The 15037-nt window shown below is 38.8% G+C and overlaps 2 protein-coding genes across 2 annotated transcripts; both read right to left on the minus strand.

The window, feature by feature from the left end:
- Positions 1-1876: 1876 nt before the first annotated feature.
- On the minus strand, positions 1877-2785 carry LOC140070058 (olfactory receptor 1f45-like). The gene has a single exon (XM_072116385.1). It carries the CDS (start codon positions 2783-2785, stop codon positions 1877-1879), a length of 909 nt encoding a protein of 302 aa, XP_071972486.1.
- An 8646-nt stretch (positions 2786-11431) lies between these two features.
- LOC140070059 (olfactory receptor 5AR1-like) lies at positions 11432-12431 on the minus strand. The gene has a single exon (XM_072116387.1). The coding sequence runs from the start codon at positions 12404-12406 to the stop codon at positions 11432-11434; it is 975 nt and encodes a 324-aa protein (XP_071972488.1). The 5' UTR covers positions 12407-12431.
- Between the last annotated feature and the right edge of the window lie 2606 nt (positions 12432-15037).

Consider the following 15037-nt stretch of genomic DNA (forward strand, 5'->3'; position numbering starts at 1 on the left):
TCAGCATCTTTTAAGTTGCTTGGAATTGCAGAAAGATTCTATGAGTCCTGCCTGGTGCTGGGGCGATGATCCGGGTGCCCACAGAAAGGGCTCTCAGTGTCACCTCTGGCACCCGCGCCATAGGTTCGCCACCACTGACCTATAGGAATAGTATTCTAACCCCTCTACATTTAAAGAAACTTTTTAGGCCAATAGACATAGGGTCAATATATACAGTATAGGTATATTCTCTTTATAAAGGGTTAACATTTGTCATACTGAATTAATTAAGTTTCTTATATTGAATGAAATAAGTTTTTCATGTTTTATTGATTTATTTATCACTATTTATAAAATGTTATTTTACACACACTGATTTTATCTGGACAGTCTTATGTATTCATATAATATATATATATATATATATATATATATATATATATATATATATATATATTTACATGTATTTATATGTCTTTTATAGTGTTTATCACTATCATGTAGACCTTGTGTAGGGATCTGTCCGTCCTCCGAAATGCGTTGTCCATTTTATTGTCTACTTTGAAAATACACCCATTCTACCCGCTGAGCAGCGCATCCTGGAAATTCCTGGTATTTTTTTCATATTCTGTTGTATTTTATTATATACATTCATCGGATTCTGGTTTCCAGGGGATGTGGCAGCTCATTACTACTCTAGAACCTCAAGCTGTGATTTATAAGGACTCACAATTATATATGTTTTGAACTGTGTTTATTTTCCATTTTATATGTGTGTTAAGAGAAGTAGTGTAAGTTAACAGAGATACAAATAGTTTTAAAACTGTAAAAAGTGTGAAGTAACACTGGGGCAAATAGGTCTAAGACTTGTATTTTATCTGCAAACTATACTGTAACAGTACCTTACAGAATTTAAGGGGCCAGCAAACTGTGCTGTAACAGCAACTTTTAGAATTTAATGCAACCGCAGTTTGCGGTTCAACCACACATCTCAGGGAATTCAGACAGAAAGTTTTTTTCTCTCATGTTTTTAATATAATAATTTTCAAATAATGATAAATTGGGAATTTTGGGATGTGTATGATTTTGTTTATTTAATTATAGATAAGTATATTTTTTTAGCTTTGGTATCAACTTCATTTGTCATAGTTAAAGGAAGAAGAAGGATGAGTAAAAACCAAAGGAGAAGAAGGATGAGTACAAACCAAGGAAGAAGAAGGATGAGTACAACCCAACTCATACTGGGGGTGCTTTTAAGGAAAGGAGACAAGACGACTGTATTGTATTGATTGCCATGTGAATGGATGAGGCCATGTATCATAAGATTTTGACTAAATGCCTCCATCCCTCACTAAGAGCATTGAAGATGGGTTGTTGGGCCAGGGCAACTAAGGAGGAAACATTTCAAAGTCCTGGAGTGGAGTATCCAGTCTTCAGATCTAAACCCAATCCAAAATCCTCAGAGAGAGCTCAAATTCAGTGTTGCCCAGTAACATCTCCAAAACATGAAAGATCTGGATAAGATCTGTATGGTGGAATGAACTATGACCCTGGTGCAATTTGCCAAAGTTGGTCAAGAACTGGAGTAAAAGTCTGACCTCAGTAACTGCAAACTAAGGTTTCTGTAGTACAGTGCTACATTTTAAGTGTACCGACTGTAAAAAAAAAAATTACAAACTTCACCAAATACTTATTTTCCCCACTTTGCTCTTTTATTTTGAGATGTGGTTGCATGAATATTTCTTGCATTATAATTTTCAGCTACCCTATGGAGGAATACGTTACACTACCGGAAAAACAAAAATAGACCTATAGACATAACTGAAAGTGAGGATCCTTTATTATCTTAGAACTTTCTCAAAGTTTATTAGAAGCAAATGTTATTTCAATAAACATGTCAGACTTGTTTTTTAAAGATTTTTATCACACATTCTTTAAAGTCTGAATTTCTTACACTATAAATAATGGGATTCAACATGGGCGTGACTACAGTGTAGAGGATAGACACCACTCTGTCCTGACCCGGCAAGTGCTTGGACCTTGGAATCATGTACATGCACATCACTGTCCCATAGTAGAGAGAGACCACTGTGAGATGGGAGGAACATGTTGAGAAAATTTTCAGTCTTCCTTTGGAGAGTTGGATTTTTAATATGCTTGAAATTATATGAATATAGGATAACAGTGTCAACAGAAAAGAGCTAAGAGTGAACAGCACAGCGGTGATGTAGATTATAAGTTCATTGACCAAAGTATCTGTACAGGATAGACGAAGGAGTGGTGGCATCTCACAGAAATAGTGGTTCACTTGGTTGGACTTGCAATAGGACAACCGGAAGGTCAGAAGTGCATGGATCACAGAGAAAAAAAAACTCACTGTCCATGATGCGGCTGCCAACATTAGACGTCGCCTCTTGTCAATGATGTTGTGATAATGTAAAGGCTTACAGATGGCAACGTATCTATCATAGGCCATGACGGCCAACGTCAAACACTCCGTAGCCCCCAGACCCAAATTAAAGTACATCTGTGTAGCACAACCCAAGAATGAAATTGTCCGATCCTGAGATATTGTATTTTTAAGAAGGTTGGGTACAATGGTGGTGGAGAAGCAGATATCCACAACTGCAAGATTGCTGAGGAAGAAGTACATGGGGGTCTGGAGAGAAGAACTAAGCCTAACCACAATGATTATAAGAAAATTTCCAGATAATGTCACCAAATACATCAAGAATAAAGTAAGAAACAAGGCAGGTTGCATCATAGGATTGTTCGAAAGTCCTTGAAGGATAAAGGTCCTCACCATTGTTTGATTCAAAATCTCCATAATATTTTTAATTTGCTTCCTGGATTAATGTTTGAAAAGTAAATATATGGACATCAGTAGGTAGAAGATTGCAACGTAACTGTCAAATGTGCATCAAATTGTTTCCGACATAACAACGTCCCATCTTCTTCTGAAATGTGAGCCATCTTCTGCACATATGAGACTGCCTTCCTTTCTGTATAGGAGAAAAGATTTCACAGTATAATTGGGAACCATTTATTCCAGTTAGTTGAATTTCCGGTTTTTTTTTTCCGGAAAAAATCTGCATGAAATATACAACTATGGAATGTGAGATGAAAATGATCAAGCAAGCTGCCTACCATTGGTATGATCCATCATTCCACACAATGCATCAGCTGTCAGAGGCATTTAAATCAGGATTCGATTCAATTCCCACCCCCTATGAGGTTACCGGGGGGGGGGGGGAGTTGTGATCAGTTGCCATGACAGTCTCAGGTCTTACCAAGACCCGAGGCTGTCTGGTTTTAACCCATTCATTACAATGTGTGATTTGCACATTGTAATGAATAATTAGGAAAATCCCCATATACTGCCATACAGTAATATAAATAAAATATCTAGGGTAGAAAATCTAGGGCTGAAATATTAGGGTAGAAAAGAAAAGTATAGTATAACCTGTACATTTCACTACAAAAATATACTATTTTACTTATATTTGACAAAGTTACTTAGTTCTATCCATAATGTTGTTTCTAAAAATCAGTTCTAAGTGAAAAGTTGGGAATTTTACGCAATTCGTAAACAGAAAAGTGATTTGATTGCATTTTTGAAATGAACAATAATGTTCAAGAATAATTAGGAACCGATAGGGAGGTTTCTTGTTTTTGGTGCATGAACTGCGCATTAAGTTAGACTCTTATGTTAGATTGAGGCACAATAAATTGGTGAACAGCCAAAAAGGGTCTGAACTAACTCTACATTAATAAAGCTGAAATAGGACTTGTTCGACTTGCTTTTTGTGGGTCTAAGTGTGTGACGCAAATTGTGCCCAAAAAAATATGTCGGGATCCTAGAAGTGAAGGAAAAGGGTTAGTTTTCCCAAGCTGCGTCCCTTAATTGGGTAACCAGGAGTGAATGTTGGAAAAGGAACAAAATATGACACACCAGGCGCAACAAGTAAAGAAAAAAATAATGTCGGAAAGCCATTTATGAATGCCACCCCCACCCCCCCAATGTTTTCAAAGATTCTCTTTTGTAGTGAAATTGAATTCTCCTTCCCTTACAGTGACTTTTTATAGAGCTACTAGATGGCTTCATGTATAGAAGTCTACAAAAGCAGAACTGAAGTGTCTGAAATGTGGTAAAAATAAGAAGTCATGAATTTCAGACTATTCCTAGCCACACTCAATTAAAAAAGGTTCTTTCCTTTTTCTTTTTGTCTCTCCTTAGACTCAGATACCTCTGATAAAATGATTTATATGTTTTCCACAAAGCTATTAAAGGAACCCCTCTGCATTGTTAGGTCCTGAAGCAAGGACTAGATCTTCAGGTTCTAGTAATGTTCTAGAAATACAATGAAAATGAGTCCTGCTCCTTCAAACCCTGCACTATGAATTATTCAATGAACTCACTGGAATGTTCCTGTAACAAAATCCCCATATTGTCCATGAATTCTCAGAACAATGGCCATAAATTTCTATCTAGACTGCGTTTTTTTGGGATGAGGTGTCTGAGGTCAAATACATATGGATATTTAAGATATAGTTGTAGATGACAAATGGTACCGCAATCATACTTACTATTACGTTGTACTAAAGGTTGCATTCTTAACCTATACAGTATGTATCAGTATCAGTGGCAATCAGCAAACACAATAACATATGACAATTGCGCTAAAATAATACTTAATAAATATACCTCGAAGATCCCCAGAGGTCTTGCTATCAGACAGAAGTATATTTATTTTAATTAAATTTAATAGGATCATTATGGTTTTATGTTTTTTACTCTCCCAGCACAATTACAATATGTTTACATTGTTTGAGACGTTTAGCATTATTACAATTGGGATTTTGCATCACTTAAATGGAGTTTATAGAAACTCCTTAAAGGGTTTTTCCTATGAACTACAATCAGACCCTATCCACGGGATAGGGCCTAACTTGCTCATCAGTGGGGGTGTCAGTGCTGAGACCTCCACAGAACACAAGAACTCCTCATCCCTCCATCAGACTAATGGAGCAGACGGTCGACCTTTTTACTCAATTAATCTCTTTGGAGCTGACGGAGATCGGCAATTTCCGTCAGCCCCATAGAGATTAATGGAGCAGAACGGTCATGAGCGGCCATGTGCTCCATTACTCTGACGGAGCAATGAGGGGTCTGGTGGACTCCTTGTTCTCACGATCTGTGGCGGTCTTAGGACTGAGACCCCAACTGATCAGCAAGTTAGGCTTTATCCCGCGGATAGTTCCTAATTTTAGTTTGTGGAAAAAACCATTCAATCACTCCAGAAATAAAAATACTATTGAATGCTAATTTTTGCACAAGCTTGACAAAGATACCATTTTGCAAAAATAATCTCTCATTTTAGAGAAAATCGTGTCTATATACAGAATATACTAAATAAGTTTTTTGGTGGACCAAGCGCAAACTAGCTGGTGAGCTGGAACGGCTGTTCAAATAATTGACATCCACTATAGAATAGACTTACAAAGTAGAAAATTGATGTGCCAGCAGGGTTTGCCACATCCCTGGTGCATTGAGAAATACATTCACTCTTGGTGGGGTTTCCCATAGCTGGATGGAGGATACAAAAGGGTTTGGGGTGAACAGCGAGGTGCTGTACAGACACGTCTTCAGACTTCCATAGCTGCCCACGTCCACCAGCTCATTAATGTTTTATAAATGACAGGTCATTGGGAAATTTTTTCAATATTTTTCAGTATTTTAAGTCATTAGGTGGAACCTAAGATCTTGGGCCAAAATGGGTGAGCAGAAGTGTGGTCACTTACATTTGGTCAAATTGAGATTACATGTGACAATATCTTTATTAGTTAAACAAGTTATCAAAAGCTTTAATCTAGGCATTTTGATTTTTTTTTACATTTTAATATTTTAATTTTATGTTACACAATCAGTACATATTGTACGTCAAGCAACTGTTTCTCCATGAAGCGTGTCAGTATTTGGTCAGCTGATTACTTCCAGGCTGGGACCCAGGATTAACCATCTGAAAGCAAAGTAGTGATGAGCATATTTCGTTGCTGTTGGTTCACCAATTTTTTTTCCAAAAGTGAAACTTTTGGGGTCTAACTGGGGTCCTCATGGAATATCATCTGCCTGTGACATCCTGCCTTATGCAGTGTTCTTTTGAGATGGCCATCTAATGGGATGATGAGATGAATGGGTTCCCACAGATCAAGCTGGCTGGGGGAAGCTTTGACTGTTGAACTGGCACATGAGGAGAATAAAGAACTGAACACTTAGGAGTTTGACACAGAATGGCCACCTCTTCATACTTTCCCAAATGAGTGACGTTCTGTACCAGGACTATCGGTCTGCTTCCTCAAGTTTGTAGATGGAAATAAAATAGATCTCAGTAAATAACAGTAAAAGATAACATAAAACCAACATAATAACTACATAAAAACACATTTTGAAAAGAACGATAAAAGATAAACAGTAAACATAGCCCCGAAGGTCTAAATTTCACTTGGTTGGCCAAGGAAAGTAAACACACTTCTGATACTCTGGATGCTTTATCATTTGTTGGTTTACAGCTGGTGCTCCAGTAAGTCCAGGAGAGTAGTCTTCGGGTCATCTGCTCCCGAGGAATATGAAATGTCTCGTGTTTAGATTTATTTCCTTCACATTTATGTTACCCAGGCATTGCTTACATCAGACCACTGGTAGATCTCCTTTACTGCTCTCCATACACATCTTAGCAGATCAGCAACATTCCTCAGACTCCAGTTTTTCGGGACTGAAATACTCCTTCTGTTATTCTTCCCAGTTTTATTGTGCGGCCTGTATCAAACCACTTACATTTCAGAATTTATCTGATGACATGCTGTGATCACTACCAGAGTTTATTTGTTTGTTTTACATTATCAATGGTTTTGCCATGTTCTTTCCATTTGGAGGACCCCAAAGTATGCCTGTATGACATATTGGGGGTCATTTACTAAGGGCCCGATTCACATTTTCCCGACTTGTTACCCAAATATATTCCGATTTGCACCGATTTTACCTGTATTGCCCCGGGTTTTTGGCGCACGCAATCTGATTGTGGTGCATCGGCGCCGGGATGCATGCGACGGAAATTGGAGGGCGTGGCCGAACGAAAACCCGACTAATTCAGAAAAAACGCATTTTTAAAAAAAAAGTGTCGTGGGACACGCACTTACCTTCACCAAGTAAAGGATCGTGAACTCCGGCGGAGGAACTGCCTTAGTGAATCACCAGAAGACCCGAATCCACCGCAGAGAATGCGCTGCTGGATCGCGAATGGGCCGGGTAAGTAAATCTGCCCCATTGAATTTACCTAAATGTATACTGTGCAACAATTATACAAAGGCATGTAATCCAGTGGATGTCACTGTTTCAGTTTATACTTTGCAGGATAAAGTGTAGAGAGAGCACCAAGAACTAGGGGAACGGGGAAGGGAAAACTGTCCCTTACTCTATGGTTAAGCTAGCCCCTGCCTGCCTATGGTTTGCTTGCCTGTACTAGCTCCAAACCTAACAACTTTTCTCTCTCTGAGCAAGAAAACTTAGCAAGAAATTATGGAAAAGGACTAAAAGGATACTGGATCAGGTGTACTAAATTTGGGCCCCCCTAACAAAAAGATTGCTGCAAGTAAAACTTTGCGAATTAGCAGTTGCAGCATGCACACAAACACACAATCAATACTGTATACAGAAAGGAGGGCAATAGGGAGGAAAGGAATAACAGGTAACCACAGCAGGTCCACAAGGAATTCACTCGAAAATAAGCAAAGAAAAAGGGGATCAGACAGGAAGGTGGTGAGTGAATACAAGAGAACAGACAAACTTCAGAATCACTGTCACCACAGTCAAAGTAATAAGTTACATAGTAAGCATAGATGTTCCTACAGAACAGAGCCAGGGATAAGCTGCAGATACAACAATACCCAGCAAATACTGAATGACAAAACTAACCTTAAATGGAGGCCGACTACTCCTGATTAACACAGCTGAGACCTAAAAACCCAGCAAGTAATGCAGAAACACCAATAACAAAAAGACAGGTATCAATTAATCAGGTCACATAGCAGAGTGGTAGAGAACCAACCAGAAAGACCAAAGGACGCTGATTCAAATCATCATCCAAGTCACTCTAGCCAAGAGGAAGCTGAACTCAAAATATATTTAATTTTGATTTAAACCCAGAAATATGAAGCAGTGTATTTCAAAGTAGCCAAAGGGGAGTAGGACCCTTAATATACTGTATTTCCAGCAACAATAAGATGCTGGCATATTATGAACTATATTTTGTAATAACTAAGGGGTCAGTGGAACCCAATATACTGTATTTCCACAAACAATAAATTATTATGCAGATTATGCACTGTATTCTACAATAACTTAGGCAATGCTGTAGCCCAATATAATAGAAAGAAGAAATAGTCAGCTCTTTCAATTCTGTATCTTCATGTCCATGGATGCAGTGCACAGAAGGAGAGGAGTGTGTCACAGTGCAGGGAAAAACCTCACCGGTATCGGTGTTAAATAAAGAACCTTTCAAGCACTCCAGGAATATTGTAAAAAGTGGAAAAAACTTCTATTTAGTCATTAAAATTGGTGTACATCCAAGTGAAAAAAGTAGGTGGACCTATGCGTCTCGAGCAATCACATTCTGCTCTTAGTCATGGTCTCGAAACACGTAGGTTTTTTCACCTGGATGTACACCAATTTTAATGCCTAAATAAAAGTTTTTTTTCCACTTTTTACAATATTCCTGGAGTGCTTGAAAGGTTCTTTTTTAAAATCATTGTTTAACACAATATACTGCATTTCCAAATTCAATCAGGAACTTGGAGTATGTGACTGTATTTTGCCATAACTGAGGGGGGGGGTGAACCTCAATATACTGTATATTAATGAACAGTCACGAACTGCCAAGTATGTACTGTATATTGTATAAAGTGAGGGCAATGTACCAATTTGTTGCATTTCTATGAACAATTTGGAACTGCCACGGTATGCACTGTATATTGTATAAAGTGAGGGCAAGGTAAATGCCAATTTATTGTATTTCTATGAACAATTTGGAACTGCCAGGGTATGCACTGTGTTTTGCAACAACTGAGTGATCCCAGTATAGAATATTTCTTAAGGTGATTAAAAACTGGTAGATTCATTGTATTTTGTTATGAGAGTGAGAGGGATGGTTAATATACTGTACCTCCATGAGCAATTACATACTGAGGTGAAGTAAGTTGAAGCCCTATTTATTAAATTTCTACAAAAATATAGATACTGTCAGATTATGTGTTTTGCACAAAGTGAGGGTAAAGTGATCCCCAATATACTGTATTTACACTTACAAATGCATACTGCCAGATGAGAAATAATAAATGAGGTACCAGTTTACAATAATCACAAGCAACAATCCTTCCGTTTCTTCCACTGACCCTACAGCTTGTGCTCCACATGCCTACATTGCCTTCTCCTAACAGAGTCAGTATAAAAATGGGGAAATAACAGAGGTAAGTCTTGAATGGGTTCTTTAATGACATACAAGGGGTTAAAGGGCACCTACCACCACAAATCTACCTATAAAGGTAGATTGGGTGGTAGGTGGATCAATGGGACGTGAGGATAGCCCTTTTAAGGGCTAATCCTCACGTCCCCGCACTTTTTTGATAACTTTTATTAGATGTATATTCAAATTTACTTATGCGGCTACTGGGGCGTGGAGTAGCCGCATCTGAGATTACACGAGGCGGCTACTCCACGCCCCGGTAGCCACTTTACCCCTCCTACTCACCCATCTTCACTGCTCCGAAACAGGCGCGGAGCTGCGCGCCGAAGATGGGTGAGTAGGAGGGGTAAAGTGGCTACCGGGGCGTGGAGTAGCCGCCTCGTGTAATCTCAGATGCGGCTACTCCACGCCCCAGTAGCCGCATAAGTAAATTTGAATATACATCTAATAAAAGTTATCAAAAAAGTGCGGGGACGTGAGGATTAGCCCTTAAAAGGGCTATCCTCAAGTCCCATTGATCCACCTACCACCCAATCTAGGGTAGGTAGATTTGTGGTGGTAGGTGCCCTTTAACTTGATGATTGGTAGACATCTCAGTGATGGAACCCCCACGGGAACAGGAGAATGCATGTCCAATGTACCACCTGTCCTAGTGCAAGATGAAGAGAGCAGGTGGTCATGCACACGTCGGCTGCCCTATTCATCCTGTAGATAGAAGCTAACTTGTATGTCACTGGAGAACCCCTTTAATAGACACTGTTACAGCCAGTGATCTCACAGAGAAGGGGTCACTTTGGATTGTCTCCCAGCACATCTTGACATGTGATGTAGTGCTCTCAGGCTTTTCATTTCAGCCTTCAGTTTTGGGATAAATTCATTTCACAACAGGATTTTGGCAGGACATTTGCATTCAACACAAATTTTCCATAAATTCAGATAGACTTCCTCTTTGTCCGAATCATTTTGATCATCTCTAGTAGAGCTGGCAATTAGCATTCAGGATTATTTTCAGTAACCAATATTCTAAGTAGACTCTTTTTGTGGTGGTCTTGGGCTGAAACAGTGGCCATCTAACCAGGGATCTTAAATGGGCACTAGAGAGTAAATCTCTAAGAGAACTAAGAGTAAGAGAACTAAGGAGTAGGTAGAAAAATAACCAAAGAGCAACTTACTAAAAATAGGTCATCGATTTGAATAGTGGCTTACGGCAATTTGTGTACATATACAGTATGACAGGATATGACAGCTTGTCCCTTATCAAGATACATGGATTATTTAAGAATGTAAATGTAGAACAAGTCATGCCATGGATGTCCTATATAGCAGGTCGGAACTTCACCTCGTCCTCAGTTGCCACCATAATTCTCAGTAGACCTGGAATTCAGTTCAGTTCATGAGGCCACAACTGGATGCCTCATTTTCTTGAGTTTTTGAGGAACCATGTTTCATGTTAGATTAAAGCCTAACCATTGTGATCCTTTCTAGCTGACAACTATGAACAATAAGGTTAAGATAAATGAAGTTTAGTAGAATGAAATTGGCATATAAAAATATGGCCTGAGGACCATTTTGGGAAATGTAAGAAAGAGATAGAGTTGGTCAACATTTCATAACGTATAGTGGTCATTTTGATCACACCATAAGAAAGGCACATCAATGACATTGAATAATGCTCAAAGGTGCCAATGATGACTCATTTTGTGCACCTTGTATAAGTTATCAGTAAACCCTGACATTTTAGTGACACTCTCATGCTGGAATCAGGGCTAATGTTGACAGCTATAACCTGTGCCAGTTATTCGGCAACTTTTAGGATAAATTTGGCTGCCAAGGCATCCCAGGACTGGTGGCACGCCTTGTTCCCTGCCGAGCATGTTTTTTTTAAAAAAACAAGGGTCAAAAATCGCACATTCCACATGGTGCGCCAAGAAGTGCTACTTTTTCAAGTCTTGTACAACCAAAAAACTGGTGCACAAAGCATGATGGATTGACCCCATAGTCTTTTTGATGGTTCCAGTAAAGTCCTTATTTCTTACACTGTAAATAATGGGGTTCAACATTGGAGTCACTACTGTATAGAGGATGGAAACCACACGATCCCGATTTGGGGAGTAAAGTGAATGTGGACGTAAATACATGAACATAATGGTTCCAAAGTAGAGGGAGACAACCGTAAGGTGTGACCCACATGTAGAGAAAGCTTTTTGTCTTCCTTTCGTGCAGCGGATATGTAGTATGGTGGAAATTATATGAACATAGGACAAAAGTGTCAAAATGAATGAACAAAGTGCAATAAGTCCACCACAGATGTATACAGCGATTTCGTTAAGCCAAGTATCTTTACATGAAAGCCGGAAGAGTGGTGGCATCTCACAGAAATAGTGGTTTATTTGGTTGGACTTGCAATAAGGTAACTGGAAGGTGAAGGCTGCGTGGACCACAGAAATCAAAAAGCTCACAGTCCATGATCCTGCAGCCAAATATAGGCAAAGCTTCTTGTCTATGATAGTGTTATACTGCAGAGGCTTACATATAGCTATGTATCTGTCATAGGCCATGACAGCCAATATTAGACATTCCGTAGCACCTAGAGCCAAGTGGAAATACATTTGTGTCGCACATCCCAAAAAAGAGATTTCCTTATCGTAAGATATTGTATCAGCAAGAAGTTTAGGCACAATGGTGCTAGAGAAGCAAATATCAATACATGCAAGATTACTAAGGAAGAAGTACATAGGAGTCTGGAGACTGCTATGAAGTCTCACCATAATGATCAGTAGAAGGTTACCAGACAGTGTGGTCGTGTACATGAGAAGGAACAACAGAAATAATATTAACTGCAATCCAGGAGTGTTAGAAAGACCTAGAAGGATGAAGGTTCTTACGAATGTTTGGTTCCCATTGTTCATAATTCACCTAAAAGATAAAAGTGTTGTTAGAATAAATGTAATCATGTCATGTAAAGTCAATTTCTAACAGTATTACCACAGCATAAAATAAAATACTGATATCAAAACAGACAAGAAGAAACTGAAATAAATTAAAAATGATGGAATACTGGCACCATCACTTCAATCCAAATAGTAGTAACTCTTACATATATTATTTTTTACACTTTCAAATAGCCAATAGCTCCACGATAGCTACTCTCATATTGATTACTTCCTTGTTGACATAAATTAACTAATAATCTAGTATTAAGGAAGCATCAATACTACCAGTGGTCTGGACTGACCATGCCCCAATAAAACTCTCCTTCTACATAAACCAGATCCGGAAAATTAGACCTAGATGGAGAAAGAAAACAAGATTACTCAACCTACATCATAAAGAAATCGGAACACAGGTCAAGGAAATATTTGATAGTACAGAGAGAGACCTGTGAAATTCACTTCTATGATGCAGTCATAAAGCTACCATGGGATTTTTCAGAGACTAAACAGTAGAAAGTGGAAAAGCGACAACCATGAATGGCTTATTAAAAAAATTGAAGCCTTAGAAAAAACACATAAAGAGACTAGGGATGTCCAAAACTTGGATACCTTAAATAAAGCCCGTATACAACTATAAACTACATTATTTAATGAAAACTGTATATACTCGAGTATAAGCCGAGTTTTTCAGCACAATTTTTGTGCTGAAAATTCCCCACTCGGCTTATACTCGGGTATATACAAAAACATATACTGAGTACTCACCATTCTGATAGCCCGGGCAGCTCCTTCTATATTCATGTTTGCTGCAGGTCCACGACAGCTCTGTGGGCAGCAACTCTTCTTTCTTCATGCCAGTGCCAGATCTGCAACAGCAGCAGCTGGCATCAAAGTTTTGCGCCGGGCGGGCGTGCACACGGAGCTGTCGCTGGGTTCTTGAAGTATTTGCGGATTTCTACTCAGGCCTCTACAATTTGGAAAAATAAGAAGGCTTTCGGAAACCAGACGTGGGACGAATTAACAGTTACCTTGCGCCGCTGCACCTCCCTAAACTTAACAGAGGGAAAGCTGAGCTATTAAATAAACAAGTTTTAGTATAGAAGAGATAAACATGGTGATAAAAAACTTAAAAAAGGCTCTGATGGTATCCTCAATGAATTCTATATTTAGTTTGCAAATACCCTTGCTAAACCACTTACCAATCTCTTCAATAATTTCAAAGAAGGTGGAGAATTGTTTAAAAGAAATGCTGAAAGCAACAATAATAACAATCCCAGAGGCAGGAAAGGACAGGACCCACTGAAAAAATTATCGACCAATATCGCTTCTCAATTAGGATATAAATTGAGGATATAAAATTGGCAATAGAATTCATAATACATTTAGATCAGTTAGGCTTTGGCTACATAAACAAACAAGAGATTCTATTAGACGTAACATCAACTTAATTCAGATCGCAAATATTTCAGTATCTCCCAGTGTACTTCTGTCAATTGATGCCGAAAAGGCCTTTGACAGAGTACCCTGGGACTTTATCAGGGAGGTGATGGCACATGTAGGCCTACCAGAAACTTTTATTCAATTGGTTATGCGACTGTATAATGCACCATCTGCCTTTGTATCTGGTGTGGGTTTCTCTAGTGAGAAATTTGAGCTAAGTAATGGCACTAGACTGGGGTGCCCATTGTAACCCTTGCTCTTTAACCTGTTTATTGAACACCAGACTTTCCTGGTGCTTTCATTTTTACAGGAAAGACTTTAATTTATGACTGTTTATGTCAAGTTTAAAAAAGTTTTTTAAAGGATTTTAGGGGTTGCCCTGGTAATGTTGAAATACAATAAATGTTTAATTTATTTGGTGTCTCATGTGAATGATGTAGCTCTACATTTTTACAAATTAAATAAAATTTTATAGATTTTACGCTTTATACAAAACAGTTCAATGTAGTAATACGAAAAGACTCTCTGTTTCCAGAATCGCAGACAGTATGGAAGTTTCCATACATTGTGCAACTCTAGGCCTGGGAAGTGAAGATCGAGGACCAACGATTCCACACTACTTTCTTAACCCCTTAACGCTCTGCGCCGTAGGTCTATGGCACAGAGGTGCAGGGAATGTATGAAGAGGACTTACGGGCTGAGCCCTCTTCATACAAGAGTGGGGGTTGTTGCATATTGCAGCAAACTCCCCCCCCCCCCACTAAGCACCGCAAGCACTGACCATGGCAATGAACCCTTCTGATGTTGCCGGCGGCACCTAAAAGACAGCGCCGCGTTCCGATTGTCGCTACCCCGGACATATTGCAGTATATTGTAGGAACAATCTGACCATCTAGGGTTAATGTACGCTAGATGTTCTAAGAAATTGTGAAAAAAAAGAAAAAAAAAGTTAAAAAAAATGTAAAAAATTAATAAAATATTAAAAATTCAAATCACCCCCCTTTCCCTAGAACTGATATAAAACATAATAAACAGTAAATAACACAAACACATAGGTATCGCCGCGTCCCAAAATGCCCAATCTATCAAAATATAACAACGGTTATTAACGGCGGTGACCTCCAAGACGGGAAATGGCGCCCAAATGTCCGAAATGCGACTTTTACA

This window comes from Engystomops pustulosus, chromosome 7 (genome assembly GCF_040894005.1).
Source record: "Engystomops pustulosus chromosome 7, aEngPut4.maternal, whole genome shotgun sequence".
In the NCBI taxonomy this organism is placed as follows: domain Eukaryota; kingdom Metazoa; phylum Chordata; class Amphibia; order Anura; family Leptodactylidae; genus Engystomops; species Engystomops pustulosus.